At 42.7% G+C, this 14,880-nt stretch overlaps 14 protein-coding genes and 1 non-coding gene across 15 annotated transcripts; 6 read left to right on the top strand and 9 right to left on the bottom strand.

The window, feature by feature from the left end:
• Positions 1-62: 62 nt before the first annotated feature.
• EHEL_091350 (replication factor C small subunit) lies at positions 63-992 on the top strand (the record flags this gene model as incomplete). The annotated part of the gene is made up of 1 exon (XM_003887961.1): positions 63-992. One exon carries the CDS (start codon positions 63-65, stop codon positions 990-992), a length of 930 nt encoding a protein of 309 aa, XP_003888010.1.
• Positions 993-1,017: 25 nt separating this feature from the next.
• Positions 1,018-1,458, bottom strand: EHEL_091340 (uncharacterized protein; the record flags this gene model as incomplete). The annotated part of the gene is made up of 1 exon (XM_003887960.1): positions 1,018-1,458. The coding sequence occupies one exon, from the start codon at positions 1,456-1,458 to the stop codon at positions 1,018-1,020; it is 441 nt and encodes a 146-aa protein (XP_003888009.1).
• Positions 1,459-1,549: 91 nt separating this feature from the next.
• On the top strand, positions 1,550-1,936 carry EHEL_091330 (ribosomal protein S15A; the record flags this gene model as incomplete). Its single annotated transcript, XM_003887959.1, has 1 exon — positions 1,550-1,936. One exon carries the CDS (start codon positions 1,550-1,552, stop codon positions 1,934-1,936), a length of 387 nt encoding a protein of 128 aa, XP_003888008.1.
• Positions 1,937-1,960: 24 nt separating this feature from the next.
• EHEL_091320 (minichromosome maintenance protein) lies at positions 1,961-4,045 on the bottom strand (the record flags this gene model as incomplete). Its single annotated transcript, XM_003887958.1, has 1 exon — positions 1,961-4,045. The coding sequence occupies one exon, from the start codon at positions 4,043-4,045 to the stop codon at positions 1,961-1,963; it is 2,085 nt and encodes a 694-aa protein (XP_003888007.1).
• A 145-nt stretch (positions 4,046-4,190) lies between these two features.
• EHEL_091310 (uncharacterized protein) lies at positions 4,191-4,640 on the bottom strand (the record flags this gene model as incomplete). Its single annotated transcript, XM_003887957.1, has 1 exon — positions 4,191-4,640. One exon carries the CDS (start codon positions 4,638-4,640, stop codon positions 4,191-4,193), a length of 450 nt encoding a protein of 149 aa, XP_003888006.1.
• Positions 4,641-4,703: 63 nt separating this feature from the next.
• On the bottom strand, positions 4,704-5,000 carry EHEL_091300 (glutaredoxin; the record flags this gene model as incomplete). The annotated part of the gene is made up of 1 exon (XM_003887956.1): positions 4,704-5,000. The coding sequence occupies one exon, from the start codon at positions 4,998-5,000 to the stop codon at positions 4,704-4,706; it is 297 nt and encodes a 98-aa protein (XP_003888005.1).
• Positions 5,001-5,031: 31 nt separating this feature from the next.
• EHEL_091290 (ribosome stability and mRNA decay protein) lies at positions 5,032-6,297 on the bottom strand (the record flags this gene model as incomplete). The annotated part of the gene is made up of 1 exon (XM_003887955.1): positions 5,032-6,297. The coding sequence occupies one exon, from the start codon at positions 6,295-6,297 to the stop codon at positions 5,032-5,034; it is 1,266 nt and encodes a 421-aa protein (XP_003888004.1).
• A 40-nt stretch (positions 6,298-6,337) lies between these two features.
• Positions 6,338-7,618, bottom strand: EHEL_091280 (DNA helicase TIP49; the record flags this gene model as incomplete). Its single annotated transcript, XM_003887954.1, has 1 exon — positions 6,338-7,618. One exon carries the CDS (start codon positions 7,616-7,618, stop codon positions 6,338-6,340), a length of 1,281 nt encoding a protein of 426 aa, XP_003888003.1.
• An 88-nt stretch (positions 7,619-7,706) lies between these two features.
• EHEL_091270 lies at positions 7,707-7,779 on the top strand. The gene has a single exon. It is a non-coding gene; the product is annotated as a tRNA-Arg (tRNA).
• Positions 7,780-7,855: 76 nt separating this feature from the next.
• Positions 7,856-8,590, bottom strand: EHEL_091260 (uncharacterized protein; the record flags this gene model as incomplete). Its single annotated transcript, XM_003887953.1, has 1 exon — positions 7,856-8,590. One exon carries the CDS (start codon positions 8,588-8,590, stop codon positions 7,856-7,858), a length of 735 nt encoding a protein of 244 aa, XP_003888002.1.
• Positions 8,591-8,739: 149 nt separating this feature from the next.
• On the bottom strand, positions 8,740-9,210 carry EHEL_091250 (uncharacterized protein; the record flags this gene model as incomplete). The annotated part of the gene is made up of 1 exon (XM_003887952.1): positions 8,740-9,210. One exon carries the CDS (start codon positions 9,208-9,210, stop codon positions 8,740-8,742), a length of 471 nt encoding a protein of 156 aa, XP_003888001.1.
• An 81-nt stretch (positions 9,211-9,291) lies between these two features.
• EHEL_091240 (uncharacterized protein) lies at positions 9,292-10,065 on the top strand (the record flags this gene model as incomplete). Its single annotated transcript, XM_003887951.1, has 1 exon — positions 9,292-10,065. One exon carries the CDS (start codon positions 9,292-9,294, stop codon positions 10,063-10,065), a length of 774 nt encoding a protein of 257 aa, XP_003888000.1.
• Positions 10,066-10,138: 73 nt separating this feature from the next.
• On the top strand, positions 10,139-10,693 carry EHEL_091230 (uncharacterized protein; the record flags this gene model as incomplete). Its single annotated transcript, XM_003887950.1, has 1 exon — positions 10,139-10,693. The coding sequence occupies one exon, from the start codon at positions 10,139-10,141 to the stop codon at positions 10,691-10,693; it is 555 nt and encodes a 184-aa protein (XP_003887999.1).
• A 58-nt stretch (positions 10,694-10,751) lies between these two features.
• On the bottom strand, positions 10,752-14,042 carry EHEL_091220 (P-type ATPase; the record flags this gene model as incomplete). The annotated part of the gene is made up of 1 exon (XM_003887949.1): positions 10,752-14,042. The coding sequence occupies one exon, from the start codon at positions 14,040-14,042 to the stop codon at positions 10,752-10,754; it is 3,291 nt and encodes a 1,096-aa protein (XP_003887998.1).
• Positions 14,043-14,230: 188 nt separating this feature from the next.
• Positions 14,231-14,842, top strand: EHEL_091210 (Rab GTPase; the record flags this gene model as incomplete). The annotated part of the gene is made up of 1 exon (XM_003887948.1): positions 14,231-14,842. The coding sequence occupies one exon, from the start codon at positions 14,231-14,233 to the stop codon at positions 14,840-14,842; it is 612 nt and encodes a 203-aa protein (XP_003887997.1).
• Between the last annotated feature and the right edge of the window lie 38 nt (positions 14,843-14,880).

The raw sequence follows: 14,880 nt of genomic DNA, 5'->3' as shown, positions 1-14,880 counted from the left end.
GCACAACTCTGGAACACATCGTCCACTAGAGGCAATTATCAAGAAGCAATTGCATAACCCTAATGGACTTACTTGTGAACAAATATCGTCCAAACGAGATACAAGACATAGTTGGAAACCACACTACGGTAGAGCTGGTTTCGCTTATCATTGAAAGTAGAGACATGCCACACCTGCTTCTCTCAGGCCCTCCGGGAACAGGAAAGACAACCTGTGCAAGGATACTCACAAGAAAGCTTCTGCCTAGCAGGGAGGGATTATTAGAGCTGAATGCATCAGACGAGAGAGGAATAGATACAGTCAGAACCACCATTAAAAACTTTGCCCAGAGAAAGGTTAAAGGCTGTGAATTCAAGATCATAATCTTGGACGAGGCAGACTCCATGACATCAGCTGCTCAGCAGGCGATGCGCAGAGTGATGGAAGTACACAGCTCCGAATGTAGATTCATCTTGATCTGTAATACACTTACAAAGATATTTGAGCCTATTCAGAGTAGATGTGCAATACTAAGGTTCGAAAGGATAGAGCATTCTACAATTCTTGGGAAATTAAAAGAAATTTGTGGCAATGAAGGCATCAAGATAAGCTGTGAGGCTCTTGATCTTGTCGTCGAGCTCAGTGATGGGGACATGAGGCAATCACTAAACATCCTCCAGGCATGCATTAATTCTTCTGAGACAATAGATCGGGACCGCATAATCAAGATAATAGGCCTTCCGTCTCCAAAAAGGATCGAGAAGGTCCTGGAAAGGCTTGTGAAGAATGAAGTTGAAGAGGCATTAGAGATGTTTGATACGATCTGGGATGAGAAGTTCGATCCTTTGGACTTGATAAACTCGTTTTTTAGGGCTGCAAAGAACATGGAAAACTACGAACTACTTAAGGTGATTGGATTGACAAACCTAAGAATATCTGAGGGCGTTAACTCGAGGCTCCAATTCTACGGAATGTTTCATGATATCCTTAACATGCATAGTAAGAGATCATAAATCTTATCTAAGTTTACTTGAGCTTCTAAAGAAAGTGCTTTTCTATTTGGGTTAGGTCCTCATCCAGAAAAATAACATTCTTTCCTAGAGTTTTTTCTCGATCATGAGGACCGCAGGATACAAGCTTTATGTCAAACCCCCTTAGATCTTGAAGCTTAGACAGGTCGTCTGAGTTTCTCAGGAAGAAGAAATAGGCAACTGATGGGTCATCAATGCCATATCTTTTGCAAAAGTCGCCATCTTTCTGAACAACGTCGTGTATAACCACGTCTTTATACATAACCTTGTAGGTCTCAAGGGTCGGAACAGTCTTTCCATTGATTCCGATCAGTGCATTGAGTGTTCTTGTTTTTCCTGCACCACGGGGGCCAACAAACTTTATAGTCCTTGTGCCTTTTCTTGTAAAAAGATGTGTTGCAATTCTAATGAAAATGGCCAACACTATGATGAAAAGAAGAAGGAACATGGGTAACAATGCATCCGGATTATTCAGCACTTTTCACTAGTGTTTTAGTACGGGCAGCAACAATTATCCAAAGAAAATTTTGCCCCTTGAAATGAGCGCAGCATTAGCCAACATGTGCAAGGCTATCAACAATGCTAGCAGGGCAGGAAAGAGACAGCTTCTCCTGAGGTTTTCGACAGAGGAAATGCGTAAATTTCTTCTTCAGATGCTGAAGTATGGATATATCTCAGGATTTTCCTACATACATGATAAAGGAAATGGAAAGAGCATCATCGACCTGAACGGCAGACTTAACAGATGTGGAGCCATCTCCCCTAACTATATAGTTAAGAAAGACGGAATTGAGAATTTCAGAGCAAGGCTCTTGCCTGCTAGACAGTTCGGGCATGTTCTGTTCAACACTTCAAAAGGCATACTCGACCACAGAGAGTGCCTAGCAGAAAACGTTGGTGGGAAAATTCTTGGATACTTCTATTAAAACTTATTCCTTTTTACGGTCCTTTTAATTAAAAATAACTAGCTCCTCATTATTCCTGATCCAGATTCCACACGATGCAAAGTCCGAAATAACATCCTCGACCTCGCTGGTGCTATACTTGTCCTTTGTAGCCTCCCACAGGCGTTCTAGCTTCACATATTTTCTGTTTCCCTCCTCAGCTGCAAGAGAAAGAATAAGGTTATATATTTCCCTCTTGCTTGACACCTCCTCTCTCTTTTTCTTTGGAACGGGGATCCTTGTCACGTTCATGAGCCTTAATGCTTCATTAATATCCTCCTCGCCAACTTCTGCGGAAAGCCGAAGTCTACAGTGTGCGAGGCTTAATCTTATGAGCGATAGAAGATATCTGGGCGTTACATAAGGGCTTTCCTTCCTGGCTCTCACATATGCATCCGTTAGTTTGCTTGAAAGGTGAGGAGGAAGTATGGGATCTATTTTCTTTGCCTCATCAATGACTCCTCGAATTTCGTCATAAGGGATTGTTTCTGGCTCTTCCTGTAGGTGAAGGGATGTAATGTGGTTGGCAAGGCTTTCATCCCTCTCCAAGTTGGATTCGTCCCGAAGAATGGCAACAACGTCAAATCTTGAAAGAAGAGAGCAGGGAAGCCCGATATTATGCTCGATGCTCTGCTTTATATCGTACCTTCCTCGAACAGGGTTGGCTGCACCAAGGACACAGCATCTTGCATTCAGACTTGTATTGATTCCTGCCTTGCTAATAGACACACTTTGCTGTTCCATAACCTCGTGGATACTAATTCTATCAACTTCGTTCATTTTGTCTAATTCGTCAATGCAACATATTCCTCCATCTGCAAGAACTAAGGCTCCTCCCTCAAGAATCATCTCCCCGGTTATCTGGTCCTTGGTTACGCTTGCAGTAAGACCAACCCCACTAGATCCTTTTCCTGTCGTGTAAACCCCCCTCCTGCTTATCTTTACACATGTCTTCAAGAGCTGACTCTTTGCGATACCAGGATCTCCTACAAGTAATACATTTATGTCTCCCCTTATCCTCATTCCATCCTCGCGAACCCTTCCAGGTGCTCCAATAAGCATCAAAAGCAAAATCTTCTTTATATCTTCCATCCCAAAAATCTCAGGTGCTATCGACCTTACCATTTGCTCCACGGGATACGCTTTTACCTCCCTATTGATATCAAACACTCTGGCTCCAATTCTTTGAACACTGGTAGCGTGCAAGTAGACGTCTGCAAGTAGTCCTGCCTTCAATTTCTTTATCCCATAATAAGGTTTTGGCATAAACACTCCTCCGGCAACAACTACATCCCCAGGCCTGCATTCCTCTGCCAGTGAAGAATAGCATTCCATCACCAATGTCCTTGGGATACACCCACGTGGAATATCCCCAGTTAGTTCCTGCATATAGACAGTTTGATGCTTGATGAACTTAGACCCTCTCGTTACAAGAATTAGAGTCCCTCGAACATTCCTGATTCTGCACTTCTCGCTTCCACATTCTTCCAAAAGATCAAACACATCTCCATCTACCTGCTGGTATGTCTCTGCTCCACAGCTCTCACAGATATACGTTGCAACCTTAATGCTTGGCTTCACTTGACTAACCTTTGTGACAATCCCACTTACTCGTATCAAGGATCCAATATGCATGGACTTTAGCTCTCGAACAGAATACACTCTGGTGTTTCTTCTTGGCTTCAGCACCAGAGAGTACCTTCTTAACAAAAACGAAGGAAACACGTCTGTGGCCTTTTTCTCAGGAAATCTTTCCTTGAGCCTCGAAATCCTGTGGTAAAAAAAAACATCTTCTGGTTCCTCTCTTCCGGAAATCTCTCCACTGTCAAGGAGAATCTCATCTATCACTGTATACAGTAGATTTATGTAAGACATTGCATTCCCTTCAATCCTATTCACAAGCCCGCTCTCATCATATACCGCTATATCCTCCATGTCAATCTCAACACAGCCCTTAGACTCTCTGAGCCTGTTGACATAGGCAAGCTCCCCATCCTCCTCGTAGAAAAGCAGGAATTTGCCCAACCTGTCCTTATCCAGCTGGTAGTCAATTGATGTCTCGAACCTCCGCAGCTCGCTGACTTGGTTCATTCCTAGGGATATAAAGAAAAAGATAAATCATTAAGGCAGAAACTGCATCCAGAAGAAGTTTTATTGAGAGTCCTACGAGGAATATCAACAAAATTCGGCTTCACAGTGGATCATCCTCCCGTGAAAGGCCAAAAAACCTTTTAAATTACCTAATAGACTCGAGTTTATAAAAGTCAGGTAGTACCCTTAGAGAAAGATCAAAGCTTTCGCTCTTAGACCCCTCAACAGTTTGAACAATCTTGCTGATATCCTCGGGGCTCATCTTTCCTGCAACATCAATGGAATCAAATGATCCGTCGCTGTTGGAAAATGTTATACTGGTCTCGCTAATATCAATAACCTTGAGCTGGACTTTTTCAGGCCTGCATATAATAATAGAATCATTTCCAGTGTATATTCCCTTGTGGTTTGACCCAGTAGAAAGAATCTTCGATAGAATGGTTGTCTTGGCTGCTCCGTGCTTCCCATTCTTGACAGAAGATGTTTCGATGACTTGTGCAGATCTCATCTGCCCGTTAACCTCAACCTTTATATAGTTTCCAGACCTTATGTCTTTAGGACTGGTAGGCGTCTCCTCAAATCTCAGTTTGTCCATCCCGGGGTGTCATCTAATTTTATTTTTTTCTCATCCAAAAAATAAAAAGTAAGCCACAAGATTTTATTTTTCACCGGACCCAAAGGCATCAAGAAACTCCTTTGTTGTCACATACTTCCTCAAGTCACTTGCTCCTCCGATAAACTTCCCCTTAAGAAAAATCTTAGGGAATGTGTAAAACCCATATTCCTTTTCTATTTCTTTCGAAAGCTCCTCATTCTCAGTGTTCCTGATCTCATCAAAGTCAACCCTCCGCTCTTTCAGCACCTCGACAGCATCCAAACAAAATGGACACCCTCTCTTAGAAACCACCAAATTCTCATTCTTGCTCAAGGCTTTTCCCAGCTCACCCTTACTCATTTAACCCCAAACATTACCAATTATTATATTCTTAGATCTTGAATGCCTTCATCTCCTTACTGATGCCTTCCTCCTCCCCCTTGAAAGTGCAAAGCCCCTCAATCATTTCCTTGTCATTCTCGACATCCTCAACAAATAGTCTATATTCCATCTTGTTCTCATCACTCACATCTATCTTCCACACAACATCACTCTTTGGCATCTTCCGTACAAGAACTACCTCGGGCTTGTCCTCGCACTCAACAGTTAAGTTCAGGTGACGAAGATCATACCCAAGCACCTCATCGTCTTCTTCTACATTTCCGAGATGGAACCGGGCCTCAGAAAACTCGTTATGGTCTGACGTCACGGTAAGATCATATCCCGCTCCCTCCATTCTTCTATTATTCTTCATTATAACAGTATACCTTGTGAAGTCACTTGAGCTCATGAGTATTTTGAATTCGTCATGGTTGCTCCAGTAAAACGATCCTGCAATCTTCACGCTTTTCATCGAGCTCACATCAAAGAGAACAATGCTCGTGGCTATCTTTTGGACAATCACAAGACTTCCAACTCCAAGACTCTGCCTAATCTTCGGTCCAACAACAACCAGATCATCCTTGCACAATGAAGCAATCTCAACAGAGTGGCTGAACTTATAGTTACACTTGCTAGTATGGACATCCTTGCTTATCAATCTCTCGGATACCTTTGTTCTAACAGGAAGAACACTCTGTAGAAAGTTCACCATCCTTATTGCCGCATTTCTATCAATGTAGTAGAAGTCTAGTCCTTCCTTCCTTTGCTTTATGTTACTAGTGTCTTTGTATGCATTATTCTTCAAAACGAGATGCTCTAGGTATATCATCATCCTTTTGTGCCTGCTCTTGTGCCTTACCTGGACAATACTATTCCAGAATTGCTTTGCTTCCACCTTTGCACAATCAGGGCACTGCATGTTCCTAATGACATACTTCATTTCCAAAGGCTGCTCTACCCCGCATTCTCGGACAGTGAGCCCTACCATAATCCTCTTTGAGTTGGGCTCCGTGTAGATGAAATTCGAATCGACAATGCAAAGCCCGTTGAGTGTCTTGTTCTTCTTTATTAAGAACAGCAGAAACTCCTTTGACCCCCAAGACAGTTCTACCCAGTTTTTCGGAGGCTGAAGATATCGCTCGCACCCTCTGCATCTCTCCACAGACAGACTCCTCTTCACCTTGGCAGATATTGTAACTTCGGTAACAAGACATCTGTCACACATGTTCATCAGTCTTGGCTCAATAAGTATTCCACACTTGCAACACAAAATCATCCTAAACAGGGTGAATAATTAAACTATTTAATCGTTCGGATCAACGGTCGTGGAACAACTCATTCACTTCTTCTACGTTCTGGATGGTAACACACCCTCCATATGTCTTCAGAAGAGGAATGAGGCTTATGCAATATCTCAGCCCCTTAGAGATGCTTAGACTCACAAAAAAAGAAAGTGCATTGTCATCCATCTGCAACTCCTCCTCCTTCAGCCTCATCTCAATGATCTTTCTGTTGGTCTCTTCTGTATTCTTTTTCACAGTTATAATCATGATTCTGTCAAGTAAGTCTTTTGTAATCCCAAAGGGCCCAGAAAGCCCGTTGCTTCCTTTAATTGGAGCCATTCCTTTATTGGAGGCAAATATTATTGTTGGGCTAAGAGGTGATTCAATGACCTTGTGGAGGAAGGTGAAGCATTCAATATCAAGTAGGTGGACCTCATCAATAAAGAGGATCCCGGGAACAATCTCTGCATTTCCCTTCTCTAGATACTCGTTCACCATTCTGTTGACGTCACTCCTTAGTCTCTCTGTTATCTCGGTTTTTTTGGGGCTTAATATTCGAAAAACAAGAGAAAGCATGTCTTGCCCAGTGGGCTTGGCATTTGCCATGTCCAGGTCATGAAGCGTTACAGATTGGATCACCTCTTTTCTCTTCAAAACCTCTCCCCTGGGAATAGGAACATAGGTGTCGGCTTCAAGATCAAAATCATTCATGTGTGCCTCGCTTCTACCCAACTTCTTAATAACCCCAGAGTTGACCTCTATGTAAACAACGTCTCCATTGACTATCCTCTGCTTGTCTATCTGTTCATAAAGAGATGCCGCGAGCTTAAGCTTCTTGGACTCCTTGCTGGTCTTCAGGGTAATGAATATTTCCTTGACCTTTTTGGAGTAAGAGTTTAGTGGGTTTTCCTCGTCCACAATCCTAAGCTCAACAATCTCCCCCTCATAGACATCCTTCAACTCTCTCATCCTAACAAGAATCGATCTCCTTAATGCCTCCTCAAGAACCTCGGTCTTCTTTATCTCATTGGAATATACCTCGCTACCGCTCATCGAAGTAAACGGCGTTCCAGCGCCAAGCTCTTCACTTATTCCTACTGCAAGCGCCGTCTTTCCGCATCCGGCAGGCCCAGATATAAGCACGGCTCTTCCCGACATTCTCTTTGTTTTGACCATCTCCACTATAAGTCCAGCGGCCTCTCTTGCATCCTCTTGCCCAACCACAGCATTTGGCTTTTCAACAGGTCTCCCAAAGTTGTCTAGCCCTAAGGACTTTACATGGCTGTGTATTGCTATATTGCTACTCTTAACCATCCTGGGGATAGTGTTTAAGACGCAATGTATCCTTACAACAGGCGCGCACAAAAGCCTGTGTGATGGATACTCGTTACTCAAGCTACAAGTTCCTGTAGCTCAGTCGGTAGAGCGCGGCTCTCCTAAAGCTGAGGTCGTGGGTTCAAGTCCCACCAGGAACGTCTTTTTCACACCCAAACACCCAATCTGTTTATTAGTAAAGGTCTCTTGTCCAAAGCAACATCCAGCATGCTAGCCTTATGGATAAAAGGAAATAGGAAACTCGTCAAAATCAGCCTTCATCAAATCAATCAATATCGCCTTCAAGATATCCGTGTCCATATCAAGCATTTCGCTTGGCCTTCTTATTATCAGGGGCCCAAACTGCCTATATATCTCGTCAACATCCACTTCATTTTCTTTGCTGTTCGCCTCAATCCCAAGGAAAATACTTTTCAGTGATTTAAGAAACATCCTGTTCGGATCACTCAGCACAAATGGAATCCTGGGAATTATTATCTTTTTCTTGTCATCGTCCTTGTTTTTATACGCCTCTATAACCCTTTTTCGAACATTGTGCGGAATGACATTCTTCAGATTCTCCTCCACATATATCTTGAATCCCATTCCAACATCCTTTGGATGAACAGAAGAATAGTCTATCTTTTCATTCAGCTCAAGCAGCTTGACACAGTTATTCACGTTCTCCTCTGACTCAGAATTGATGAACATATCCTTTACTCCCTGGGTATTCTTCTCTATGTATCCCATTGCAGAAAACACCGACTCATTGATAAATGTATCCGACCCAAACATATCTCCACAGCAGCACATCTCTCCAACAAACCTTGCTATTTTGGCCCTCTTCCCCGTGGATGATCTTTTCCCTTCAATTGCGTTATTACACGCTTCGCTCAAATTCTCGGCCTCCACAGTACAAAGAGACTCGTAAAGAATCTTTTTTGACCCTCCGTCGTCATTTGTTGTCTCCATCAGAGCTTGTTGTTTCATCTGTTTTAAATCAATTTCGATCAATCAAATCTCCGGCCTCATTATAAAGGAGTTTTCAGAAAGCTCGTCAAAAAATCACAATCCAATCCAGCAGCTCTTATATTGTAGTTATTTTATTCTTAGCTAGTAAATCACTTTACGTGTCTGGAAGCCTGTGACTTAGTAGTAGGCCCAGCAGCCAGCGTTTTTGATAACTTCTCTATTCGTGGGCTTCTATACATGCTCAGAGCCCTTTCCATCTCTCCGTCCCTACTTCTCCTGATCTTTGCAGGACCTTCGTCGGGCTTCGAAGCTCTTTTTTCATCTAATACCCTACTCTCAAGGCCTTGAGCCTTATGCCTTAGGACCTCAAGTACCAAATGTGCCTCTTCCCTCCAAGTACCATTAAAAGCCCCTACAACCCCAATCTCTTTAATGTTGTCTATCCTGAACTTCATCCTTGGATATACGAATGCATCCTTTCTGTTTTCAATCGGCCCTATATGCCTTCGTACCACATCACCTAAAACAATGTGCTTGCCCGGCACATACTCGCAAAGCACACCCACATAGCTTTCCTTGCCCAAGGCCGTGATAGAAATCTTTACTTTGTTCTCTTCCATAAGGCTTATAAAGGGAGGTAATTTGGGGTCTCTATATCAAGCAGCAACAGAATTTCACCGCTCGGGATCCCTGGAGCAAAAATGGTTGCAGGAAAAGACGTGTGTATTTTCTACTCAAAAACAAACGGATGTAGATACGGCCTCGAGTGCACAAAGGCTCACAGGATTCCTTCAAGAAGCAAGGTTGTTGTTATAAAGAACATGTACTTGTATCCTAGGAATGATCCGGAATCTGTGCTGAGTAAGGATGCGGTCCAGATTCACCTCGACCTTTTTTACGAGGATTGGTTTTCGGAGATGTCTGTAAAGTATGGCGCTGTCAGAATGCTTGCAATTGCTTCCAACATCTCTCCCCAGCTTCTGGGGAACATTTACATTGAGTTTGAGGAGGAGAGGGCCGCTCTAAGATGCATGGAAGAGATCGGAAAAAGATATTATTGTGGAAAGAGGATAGTTGTTGAGCTTGGAAACTGCTATAGAATAAGTGACGGTGTGTGTACCGATCATGAAAAAGACTTGTGTGCAAAGGGAGAGAGATGCGGATTCATACATGTTGCAAAGGCGACGGCAAGTCTTGTGGAGGAGCTACTTGCATCTCAAAGACTACTATACACACAAATAGGTTCTATGGGAAAAAACAGGCCCGATGAGAGAAATATCACAAGTCAGGCAAATTGGGTAGAAGGATCGTTAAGAGATGGAAATAGAATCGAGAATTACCATGCAGACAGAAGAAGGCTAGAAAGCCAAGAAAATGCCAAGCGATCTAAAAGAATGCCCACTGGACGTATGGAAAAGCACAGGTGGAGCGATGGGAGCCCAAGAAGTGGAATGAACTACTATAGAAGAAATTAGATTCTAGTATATCTTCAATGTAATAAAAAATAAAACTATTTTGTTAAAATATAAAAAAAGTCTCCCCTATCAAATGAATATAATGAGAGCCAGAATAAATGCCTTATCTCTCTTTTTGGCGTATGCTCTAGCAGCAGTGCCCTTTATCGCAGACAATGTACGGGAAGCAGTGAGCATAATTGGAAGCACGGAGCTTCCTGCATGCGATCTTTGCAACATGGATCTTGAGTCTATGTCCCCCGAGATTATGGAGGCGCTTGGAGCTAACAATTTAATTAAAAAGCTTGATCTGTCAAGCAACAAGCTGAAAGAACTACCTTCTGAAATAGGGACCCTGGACTGGCTCGTAGAGCTCAATCTCTCCAACAATGAAGTGGAAAGCATCCCCCAAGAAGTGAACAGCATGAAGAGCTTGGAAGTACTTAATTTATCAAACAACAAGCTAACATCATTTCCCTGGCATGTTTTGAAGCTCAGAAACACCGGTGCACTGAAAAGCCTGGATCTCAGAGGCAATCCCCTCTACAGGATATATCATAGTGCGCTAGGAAGGTTCTTCTTAAGGCTATTCTATGGAGATGTTGTTATAACGGGATACAGCACTGAGGCTGCTCAGATCTCTAATTAAACTTCTTTAATTAAGTTGTATTTTTTGAAAAATTGATTTATCTGCCATTGCGAGCAAACTATACTAGAACCTCCAGTTTTGAGTACGTTGGGGGGCTCATATACTTCATCCAAAGCTTCTGAATTACGCTAACTAGTATTGCAAGAGTGTTTACAACAGCGATTTTCAGCAGGAAGAGATAGAAGGGCTTCTGGTATCTTAGAAGTCCTTTTCTAAGGATAAAGTAGACAATATATATAGCTAGAGACACTCCAGAAGATACAAAGACCATCGATGTCATCCTGGTGGTTGTCAATATCACCATCAGAAGCTCGTTGATGATAAGACTTGTGAAAGTCAAGGTCGAGATAATAAAAAACTCCTGCTTCAGCAGATAGAATGTTATCATCATGATCGTTCCCTGATAGAACGATATCAGTATCCATACAGAAAAATGCCTGTAAGATAAAAGTTTGTTTTCAGTAAGCTCTTTGTATAGCTCAGGAAACTTTACAACAACGCTTCTACTTATGTCACTCGAGCAAATAATGGAGAATATGGGAAGAAAGGTATAGACAGTTATAAACATCATGAGGAGCTCTCCTCTGAACAGGCCGACAGGAACAAAGTATATGAGAGAACAAAAAATAGCTTGAATCACTGTCAAGGTAAGTCCTCTATGTATTATCAGGTGTGCTATCTTTGCTGTTCTTTGGTATGAGTTCCTTCCATGCCAGAAAAGAAGATCGGAAACATGACTGAACTTATTAATACTGAAGTCGGCTGCCAGAGATGCTTGATTGCCCTCCTTCCCAACTATCCCTATCCCTACATTTGCTTCTGTTATCATTGAAACGTCGTTCCCTCCGTCTCCAATACAGCAGACGCATTTCTTTGTTTTGTTCTTCAGCTCCCTCGCAATGGCTGCCTTTTGGGTGGGTGTGTATCTACATCCAACAACGGCCTCTAGCTTAGAGGTTACCTCGATGAATTCGTCCATACAACTTTCAATCACAAATGACAGGCTCTGCCCATCAATAACTAAGGAGTTATATCCAGACCCACGTAGCAGGTCAAGCTTTGCCTTAACCTCTCCAGCAGAGTTTGCATTGCTGATAACCAGGTATGAAGTGCCTCTGTGAAAGATCCTGGAAGACCTTGCAATCGAGATGGCGGTCTCTATCTTGTCTCCAGTAAGCATCCAGATCTTCATCTCTGCATTCCTCAAATTCTCAAGTGTAACCTTGACATCGTCCTGGAGTTTGTCCTCAACACCCGTTATGCCAAGGACATTCATATTATTTTCAATCATCTCCATTGCCTTTCCCACAGCTTCTGCCCTGTCAACTAGACTTATCCATGCCTTGTTGTACATCTCCTCAAAAGTTTCGAATTCCTTTTTGCTAAGAACTCTCTTCGCTATGACGAGTGTTCTTAGCCCGTCCCTGGCCATGTTATCTGCTTCTTCCTCAACCCAGTCGTTACCTTTTACTATCCTTTTCATTACAGCATCAGCACCTTTCAAAAAGAATATGATTTCTTCGTTGTACCTCACTATGATCCCCATTCTCTTCGTTTCGCTAGTAAATGGAAAAGTATAGAGCACCTGATACTCCTGCTCATCGTTCAAGGGGTCTCTTATAATTATCCTCGACCTGTCTCTTCTGTACAATTTCATTCCAACACACTCCGTCCATTGAACAATTGCAACCTCATCGGGGCTTGATGCTTGGTAGCTTACCTCGTTCTCAGAAATAACAGGTGTAACATTATGGCATACGCTGAGCGCTTGCACCAAGTCATACACCCTTGCATTAATATCCTTCTTTCCTCTGGAAAACACTCCCTTCCCATCACTTCTACTGTTCAGGACTTTTGCAAGGTTCTTACTGATTTCTCTATTCAACTCCTTTGTATAACAAATAGTCCCGAGATGTATTTTCTTCATCTCCATCTCGTTTTTAGTTAACGTCCCAGTCTTGTCCGTAAGAAAATAAGATACTCTTCCAAGCTCTTCAGGCAATCCATTCGACCTCATCATTGCTCCTTCTATTTTTTCGTCCCCAGATATATACCTTCCGTAGCAATACCGTGCCCAATCCACAGTAATCCTCAGCGAAATAGGAATCACAGAAGAAAAAAGAACAAGAAACCTAATGAATATGATATCCGGCCTAGATGTGGCTCCACGCATGTATGTAAAGATCCCTGCAAGAATCATGCACCCTGCCCCCAGAACTTTCATGTATCCGTTCAGCTCAAGCTCAATCTTTCCTATCTTGTTTCGTGGCTGGGAGGTGTTGAGCATAGCCTTTGAATCCTTCCCCGTGTATACAACGCACCCAAGAACCGAGCATGTGGCAACAACAGTGTTCATCCATAGCATGTTCTCGCAATCAAGTGGCTCGGCAATATTCTCTTTTTCGCCCTCGTCCCTTAGACTTGTATCTGCTTCTTCAGCCTCTCTTCCTACGTTACTTTCGTTACCCACCTCAAACCCTTCCGTCAGAACTTCAGCAGAATTCTCACCGTTTTCATCCGAGCCTGAAAGGTTTTCACGTGGAAACTCATTTTCCTCATTCTCTTGAATGGGCGAAGAGTAGACCCAAGAAACATCCCGCGGCTTCTCGCACACATCTGACACTTCCTCTATCTTTCCAAAATCAAACTCTAAAAGCCTTTCAAGGTGCCGGACAAACCCCTGCTCCTCTCCATCCTCCTCTTCCACTTCCTCAAGCTCATTCTGGGAAAACCTACCTATCTTGATCTTCCCTGTAAATGAATATATGTTCTTGTTTGGCTGCTCTGCAAGCACACTTAGCTTCCGAAGCTCATCAAATGCCGCAGATTGCAACCTTGGAATCGTCAGTTTCAACTTCCAATCCGTTTCCCCATCCAGCTGATCTGTCCTTACAAACACCTGTCCAGACACATCAGAAGTCTTGAGAAGAACCATGTCGGCAGGCACTCTTTCGTTCTTCTCTAGCAAAATCAAGTCTCCAACCTCTATCCTTGAGCTGGGCACACGCACAAACCCTTGATTTGTGAGCTTTGCATACAGCTGGTTATTTGTAACCTTGTCTCTCTCGTGTCTCTTGTAGTCCTCCACTCCCTCCTTAAAAAGCGAAAATGCCAGAACCATTGCCCACGGCCCGACAGAGGCCACAAGAGATGACACAAGATACTCCTTTTTCAGCTGTGTCATGCACACAAAAAACAGAAATGTGTTGAAAAAATGGCTGAATTGAAGCCTAAGAACTGCAAAGATAAACGTATACCACTTGTACTTCTGGTTCCTTATAATATTCCGAGGATACCTTCTTCTTTTCTCTCTCGATATGTGCCGAAATCTTCCCATCAAATCCGTCATAACCCTTATCCTTGGGTTCCTATTATATCATATCAATTTTCTTTTATTTGTTCTTAAGGAGATCACATCACTCATTGGTTTGTTTTGATTTGTCTCAGACAACCTATTGATGTGAATCTTTCAATTGTAAAGCGCTGGCTCATGGTTATGAGAGTCAATTGCAAATAACAGTAAAGCCCCTATCAAAAATGGCTACACCAAGGATAGACTACCGCTACAAAATAATTGTCTTAGGAGAGAGCGATGTAGGTAAGACATGTCTTCTCCACAAGTATAAGGAAGATGACTTCAAGCAGTCCTTAATGACAACCATCGGGGTGGATACTGTTTCCAAGAACATAGTTTTGAATGGAAAGAATGTCATGCTCAACATCTGGGATACCGCAGGACAGGAGAGATTTTTTTCGATAACAAAAAGCTACTATAGAAACGCAGATGGGATTCTCCTCATCTTCGATATTAGCGATGAGAGGACCTTCTCCTGCGTGGATAGATGGTTTGGACGTATAAGAGAGGAGACGGGAAACGTTCCTTTGTTTCTTGTCGGGAACAAGAGGGACAAAGTAGACAGCACTACATACTACGAAATGGAAAGTAGATTCAAAAGTAAGGCAGACGAAATGAAGGCGCAGTACTACACCACAAGTGCCAAGACAGGGGAGAATGTAAACAACATATTCGAAGACATGGCTATGATTCTCCTCAAGAAGCAGGCATCAGGTCAAAAGTGGGAGGCTGGAAGCCTTTGTAACTCCCCTGCTAGTGGGATAAATAGAAAGATTAATCGTAGATGTTGTTAATACAATGTACTGGAGGCAGTATACTTTGTACTTTTTAA

This window comes from Encephalitozoon hellem, chromosome IX, assembly GCF_000277815.2.
Source record: "Encephalitozoon hellem ATCC 50504 chromosome IX, complete sequence".
Taxonomy (NCBI): Eukaryota; Fungi; Microsporidia; family Unikaryonidae; genus Encephalitozoon; species Encephalitozoon hellem.
The sequence above is the reverse complement of the archived record's forward strand: the minus strand, read 5'-3'. Positions and strand labels throughout refer to the sequence as shown.